This window comes from Haplochromis burtoni, unplaced genomic scaffold (assembly GCF_018398535.1).
Source record: "Haplochromis burtoni strain Fernald_Lab_line unplaced genomic scaffold, NCSU_Asbu1 Contig_837, whole genome shotgun sequence".
Classification (NCBI taxonomy): Eukaryota; Metazoa; Chordata; class Actinopteri; order Cichliformes; family Cichlidae; genus Haplochromis; species Haplochromis burtoni.
The window spans coordinates 1-6980 of record NW_024583198.1 but is presented as its reverse complement, the minus strand read 5'-3'; the positions used below and the strand labels follow the sequence as shown (position 1 = coordinate 6980).

At 49.6% G+C, this 6980-nt stretch overlaps 1 protein-coding gene across 1 annotated transcript; it reads left to right on the top strand.

Annotated features, from left to right (window-relative positions):
• Positions 1-246: 246 nt before the first annotated feature.
• Positions 247-1124, top strand: LOC121812798 (the record flags this gene model as incomplete). Its single annotated transcript, XM_042215833.1, is given in 1 exon segment — positions 247-1124. A coding segment is annotated over 1 exon segment (599 nt), but the record flags the coding sequence as incomplete, so codon positions are not given.
• Between the last annotated feature and the right edge of the window lie 5856 nt (positions 1125-6980).

The following is a 6980-nucleotide window of genomic DNA, read 5'->3' as shown; positions in this document are numbered from 1 at the left end:
GGATTTTCCTTTATGTTTCTCTGGTACTTGGTGTTTCAGTTATCTTGGTGTTTTTCTATATTATGATTTATGATCTGATACTGTTGTGATTATGATTATCATTTAGTAGCCTTTGGTCAGTGTCAAGTCTGTCTCTGTCTAGTCTGTGTCTTAGTAAAGTGTGTTTTGTTTCCTGTTTTACTTTGAAGGTTCTTGTTCCTGTCTGATGTTAGTGTGTGCAGCTTTGTTCCCCCTGTCTCGTTAGCCCTGATCTCTCCCAGCTGTGTCTCCCTCCTGTTGCCGATTCCCCCGTTACTACCCTGTGTATATAAGCCCTGTGTTTTCCCATGCTCAGTGTCGCGTCGTACAATCAGATCATGCCTGTGTGTCCTTGGTCTCAGTGTTCCATCATCACTTCATGTTTGTTTTCCTGCCAGCAATAAAGCTGAGGTTTTTTGAGTTTCAATTCCGTGTTCGAGTCCTGCATTTGGATCCTCATCTTTGCCTGCCCGCACACAGAGCCCTGACAGAACGACGCGACCAGTAATGGATCCAGCAGACTCCGTATGGTATCGGCGACCCGCAGTCTCCACCTTCCTCAAGGAGAGGGAGAGGCAGGGGGCTAGGTGTGCCTGGGAGCACGAGTCACCATTCGATGGGTCTCGTTTGGCTCTGGGTGGGCCCCGCAGCTTCCAAACTGCGATGGCTACCGCCGTTCCATCAGCTGTTCCGTCAGGGATGCGAGGGGCCAAGCGCTCTCCCTCGACGGCAGTAGCTCCTCCGTTTTCTGGTGTCACTCCACCGCTGCTCTCAGAATTCAGGCCCTGCAGGAGGGGCAAGCAGCGACGAAAGAAGGATTATGTGGTGGAAGACACTGGGCTTACTCCACTGCAATCCTTTGCTTTGTTTTTGGGACTTCCACGTTCGGAGCTACACAAACTTCCCGCCTCTTCGTCCCAGCCCGGCCCACCGAAAGACTTTCGGCCCGGTCTGCAGGAGGATTCGCAGTCTGGCTTATCTCCCTCTTCCCAGAGTGAGCGACGCTCACGCAGCCGTCGCTCCGCTTCCTCTGGACAGTCAGCAGTGGTGAGCAACAAAGACTGTCTATCTCATGCACCTCCTGAACTCATGAACATAACAAACAATAAATCCACCCCTAAGATTCTGAAGACTACCTGCCATTCAAGTGAATCTAAATCCACTAACTTAAAGGTAGTTGAGTCTGTGTTTGTTAACCCTGTGAACCCCTGCTCTGAGGATTTAAGAACCGGTTTTCATTCTGCCCAATCTGAACCTAGTGTTAAAATGAATAAGACTACTCCACTTAAATCTGGGGGGAGAAATGTTCGAACTGCTGTGAAATTTCCGGAGGCTTCAAGTTCTGTTTTCAAGTCAGCTGAAAGGGGGGTGGTTAATGTTTCTAAGCCAGCCTTTCAACCATGTACTTTTCAGCAAGGGCGCAGGCAGTTGGTAGGGACAGAAATTGCAGGCTGTAACTCAGGCTCTCTGAAGGAAGGGGCTGTCTGTTCCCCAAGGACATTTAAGGACTCTAGTTGCACCTCTCTACAGTCTATTAAGACCGTGGCTCTTCCCAGGGACTGTTCTGTGTCCCGGTTGAATGTTTCTGAGGTTGCCCACTCTGCTAAGACTATATGCCCAGACCCAGTTGGCAATATTGGGCATTTTGAGACCATTCCTGAGCTTCTCGCTCCTCCTGTTTCTGCTCCTAGGGTAGCTCGGGCCCAGCGTTCCCCTCCACCCGTTTCAGTTCCTCGGGTGGAAGGGTTTGGTGTTCAGCTGGTGCCGGCACCCGTTCCTGTGTCAGCTGGAGGCTCAGGTGAGCCCTTCCAGCAGTTTTTGTCGTGTTCAGAAGGCTCAGGAGGATTAGCTCAGTCACCATCACAACCACCATCACTACAACCTTTATGGCAGTTCCCAGCTCAGTTTTCTGATCAGCAGCCACCTTCAGCTCAGTTTACAGTGTCCCCTGATCAGCAGCCACCTTCAGCTCAGTTAGCTGATCAGCAGCTACCTGTAGCCCTGTCACCTACTCCACTATCACTTTCACCTCAAGTTCAGTCATCCATAGCTCAGTCGTTACCGCAATCGGATTTTCTACACGCTTTGTTACAGTCCATAACCCAGTCAGTAGCTCAGTTAGTGAAGGAATCATTGGCGTTGTCATCCGCTAAATCAGCCACTCATCTCCACCCTCAGTCAGGGGTCCCTATTGCCTCTGGCCCTGCATCTACTCCAGCTGGAGGGCCCGAGGAGCCCGTCCAGCCTCAAGTTTCGTCTGCTGGGGGTTCGGGTGAACCCAGCCAGCCTCATGCCTCGTCAGCTGGAGGGCCCGAGGAGCCCGTCCAGCCTCATGCCACGTCAGCTGGGGGTTCAGGAGAACCGCACCAGCCTCATGCCTCGTCTGCTGGAGGGCCCGAGGAGCCCGTCCGGCCTCATGCCACGTCAGCTGGAGGGCCCGAGGAGCCCGTCCGGCCTCATGCCACGTCTGCGGGAGGGCCCGAGGAGCCCGTCCGGCCTCATGCCACGTCTGCGGGAGGGCCCGAGGAGCCCGTCCGGCCTCATGCCTCGTCTGGAGGGCCCGAGGAGCCCGTCCGGCCTCATGCCTCGTCAGCTGGAGGGCCCGAGGAGCCCGTCCGGCCTCATGCCTCGTCAGCTGGAGGGCCCGAGGAGCCCGTCCGGCCTCATGCCTCGTCAGCTGGAGGGCCCGAGGAGCCCGTCCGGCCTCATGCCTCGTCAGCTGGAGGGCCCGAGGAGCCCGTCCGGCCTCATGCCTCGTCAGCCGGAGGGCCCGAGGAGCCCGTCCGGCCTCATGCCTCGTCAGCCGAGGGCCCGAGGAGCCCGTTCAGCCACCGTCTCCGCTGGAGGGTCCGAGGGGCCCGTTCAGCCTCCACCTGTGGCCGCCTCGTCATCGGTTTCTGCTTCGCCTGGTCCAGCTTCGGCTTCTGCTACGCCTTGTCCAGCTTCTGCCTGTGCTTCTGCTACGCCTGGTCCGGCTTCATCAGAGTCTTCGTCATCGCCTGGTCCGGCCTCATCAGAGTCTTCGTCATCGCCTGGTCCGGCCTCATCAGAGTCTTCGTCATCGCCTGGTCCGGCCTCCGTGTCTTCATCCACGCCTGGTCCGGCCTCCGTGTCTTCATCCACGCCTGGTCCGGCCTCCGTGTCTTCATCCACGCCTGGTCCGGCCTCCGTGTCTTCATCCACGCCTGGTCCGGCCTCCGTGTCTTCATCCACGCCTGGTCCGGCCTCCGTGTCTTCATCCACGCCTGGTCCGGCCTCCGTGTCTTCATCCACGCCTGGTCCGGCCTCGTCTGGTCCTGCCTCGTCTGGTCCTGTGGTTGCCACGCCGCCGTCAGAGCCAGCTCGACCCGTTCCGCCTCGCCTCTGCCGGCCGTTTTCCGGGCCTCTAAGGTGGCATCATGGCCTTCGGGGACGGCCTCCGGAAAGGGTTTGTCGCCGCCGCTGGCATCGCAGCCGCCCTCCGAACCTGCTCAGTGGCCGCCACTGCCTTCCAAGTGGTCGGCCTCCGGAACTGTTCGCCCGTCGCCGCCGTTGCCGTGTGCACGGTCGGCCTCCAGAACTGTTCGCCCGTCGCCGCCGTTGCCGTGTGCACGGTCGGTCTCCAGAACTGTACGCCCGTCGCCGCCGTTGCCGCGTGCACGGTCGGCCCCCTGAACTTTTTGTGGACTCTTGGTGAGCTCTGGTTTCGTTTTGTTTTTGATATGCTCTCCTGCGTTTTTTGGACTCTGGTGCTCCTTGTTTTGTCTAGTCTGTGTCTTAGTAAAGTGTGTTTTGTTTCCTGTTTTACTTTGAAGGTTCTTGTTCCTGTCTGATGTTAGTGTGTGCAGCTTTGTTCCCCCTGTCTCGTTAGCCCTGATCTCTCCCAGCTGTGTCTCCCTCCTGTTGCCGATTCCCCCGTTACTACCCTGTGTATATAAGCCCTGTGTTTTCCCATGCTCAGTGTCGCGTCGTACCCTCAGAATTATGCCTGTGTGTCCTTGGTCACAGTGTTCCATCCTCACTCCATGTTTGTTTTTCTGCCAGCAATAAAGCTGAGGTTTTTTGAGTTTCAATTCTGTGTTCGAGTCCTGCATTTGGATCCTCATCTCTGCCTGCCCGCACACAGAGCCCTGACAAACACACAGTATGTGTTGGAAGTCATCCCAGTCTCACTAGTACCATCAGTTTGTTGAATCATGGTACTTGCACCTGATTCATAGCTTTAAGGTTGCAGCAGCTTTGACAAAACTGCAATATTTGAATAAAAAAACTAATTTCCGCAAAATGACGTCACTTTTGGTTTCGGGCAGGTCATGGCGGACATGCGATAGTTCACGCTGATGGACGTAGGAAGTGTTACGAACAGCTGATCGGATCGGCAAAGCGTGTTTCTGGAATATTATGTTTTTGTTGCTGCAAGTGCTTTTTATGCAGTTTTTGCAAAGCTATATGTGGAAGGAAACTGTGACCTAGGACAAGCTGATGGCATAAGATGTAAGTACAACTCCTCCGGTTTCATATGCAAAAAAAATTATTGCGCTAGCTTACGTGGTTGCAGTGCTACCGGGATTTAAAAATAGTTACGCAAAATGGAGCGTGTCCGCTCCGACCGGCTTTAAAGGGTTAAATATTATGTAAGATATCTCTGCTCTTGTGGTAATAATCTTCTCAATGCATTCCTATGGGTGGAGCAAGAAACACACCCAAAGAACGTTTAGAGCTAGAATAACACAAGTCAAGACAGGATCACATTTAGAAACCATCAGGTGGAGTCCCGCCTCCTCCCAGAAAGCAGCTCACCTGTCTGTCCATGTTTTGTGTCCAGGTCTGGAGTGGAGCTTGTTGTTGTTCGTGTGTGTGTTTGAAGAAACTGTAAGTTTGCTTTATTTCCTTCCTTTAACAGTTTATCTTTAGGAACTTTACTGTTTGTTCTGCTCATGTTTGATTTCTTCACTGGTTTTATTTCCGTTCTAGTGTTGTGCCAAAAGTGATTTCGAATGTTTCTATTGTGTTTTTTTTATGTTTACTTGGTAAATGCACTATAGTGAAAAGGCAGCATGTATGGGTTATATATGAAATTAAGTAAATGTTCAAGTATCTTAATTACTCTACATCATTGTACCCAGATTATAGAGTTGTCATGTTATACTTGTTACAATATCTGGTGCCATATTAGCCATCTCTCTCTTAAAAAAGATATTATTAATATCAATGACGCTTTCTCCCTGGATAATTGGATGAATAACAGTTATTTACCAAAAACATATTGTGGCTACTGCCTTGCAATAGGAATATTCTTTTTGGCTCATGTTTCACATATATTTGAGGCCAGATTATATCCGTTTAGCACCGGCACCGTTTCAAAAGTACCGATTTGGCACCGGTATCGGATAAAACCTAAATGATACCCATCCCTACTCAGCATTATAAGATGGTGAAAGATGTGCCCTTAAGCCCCCTCCTCGATTCAGCGATGGTCATTCCCTTTTCACGGCTCACGGCTGAGGTAGCAGTTGTGTGGTTTGTGGGAGAAAAGAACCCTAAATGCAGGTACTGGCTGGGGTGTGAGTGAGCATTTTTTAAAGTGATGGCAAAGTACACAAACAGGGGATAAGGAACAGGGAGCAAATAAAACCTAGACCGGGAAAACTAATAAACAAACCTGAAAACATAAGGACAGGCCAGGACTCCACAGTAAATAGGCTGTGGAGACAAGGAGTAAACAGCTGCTATGAAAACACATCAAACTTTATGATGATAATTTTTCACGTTACTTTATGCGAAACATAACCTCGGCTTTAATTTTCAAAGCCACAGAGTGGGACACACTGTAAAGTGAAGTGTACAGTTCACACCTGTACTCGGGTTTAACCAACCGTCAGTTTCTGTTGGGTTGGGTTATTGCCATTCCCAGGCAAATACAGCGTGCACACACAAACACTCACATGCACATTTCTGTCATCTACAGGTTTTCTCACGGCAAAATCAGTGTCCTATAGCTGCAGCTCTTAAGTCTGTGTTATACAGTTTCTTCTGTATAATAAAAATGTATCTGTGTTCATCATCTCTGTTATAGCTTGAAGTTTAGTTTTTCAGATTTGCAACTCTGACTGATCCCAGATAACAGCTCTCATTTTTCTAATTACCAAGTGCAGCAAGTTTGGACTTGTTGTAATGAATGTCTTCACTCATCACTGTCACTGTAAACATGGGACTTCATCATTTGAATTCAGAGTGATCAGAACAACATGGTAAAGATCAGCACATCACTATATTGAGCTAAACACACTTCAGACATTTCAATAACACACAAATGCCGCCACTGCTCTCATTTCTAACATCAGGAGACCTTTATGATCTCTGTCATGGTGTCTGTTTAACAACAACAGTCACTACATGAGTGAGACACAAACTCCATCTGCTTTTTCATAAATACGGTATACATATTTACAGAAGTCAGAGCTCATCAAACACAGAGAAACAGAAACCTTTTCAGTATCAGCGAGATGAACAAACAGATCAGAGTTCAAAAAAGGTTTTATTACAGCAGACAGCTTGTGTTTACATGGACAGGTTTCTGTGTGTTTTCTTTTCATGAAATCACTCAGGACCCACTTTGGTCACTTTTCTTAACTATTTATTAAGAGTAACATTTATAGAATAATTATGAATTTAATCTAAAGATGTTCAGGAATTAAAACCTGAAAACTGCATCAACAAGAATATTTTAATGTAACTTTTATAATGAGGTAATCTGTGTAATATTCTTCTCGTGTGCACTCAGGGAGACATTCAATCCAAACTACTGAACACACACTGCTGGAAATAGAGATTGACAGACCACGTGACTTTCGCGCATTGCATGCCGGGTACTAGTGGTAAAACAATCAAAGCAACGCATCAAACGCAAGCATTTGCAGCACCGCAAAACGTTCATTCTCCGGTTCCAATACCTTCTTGCTTTTTCTTTGCCCCCCAAAAAA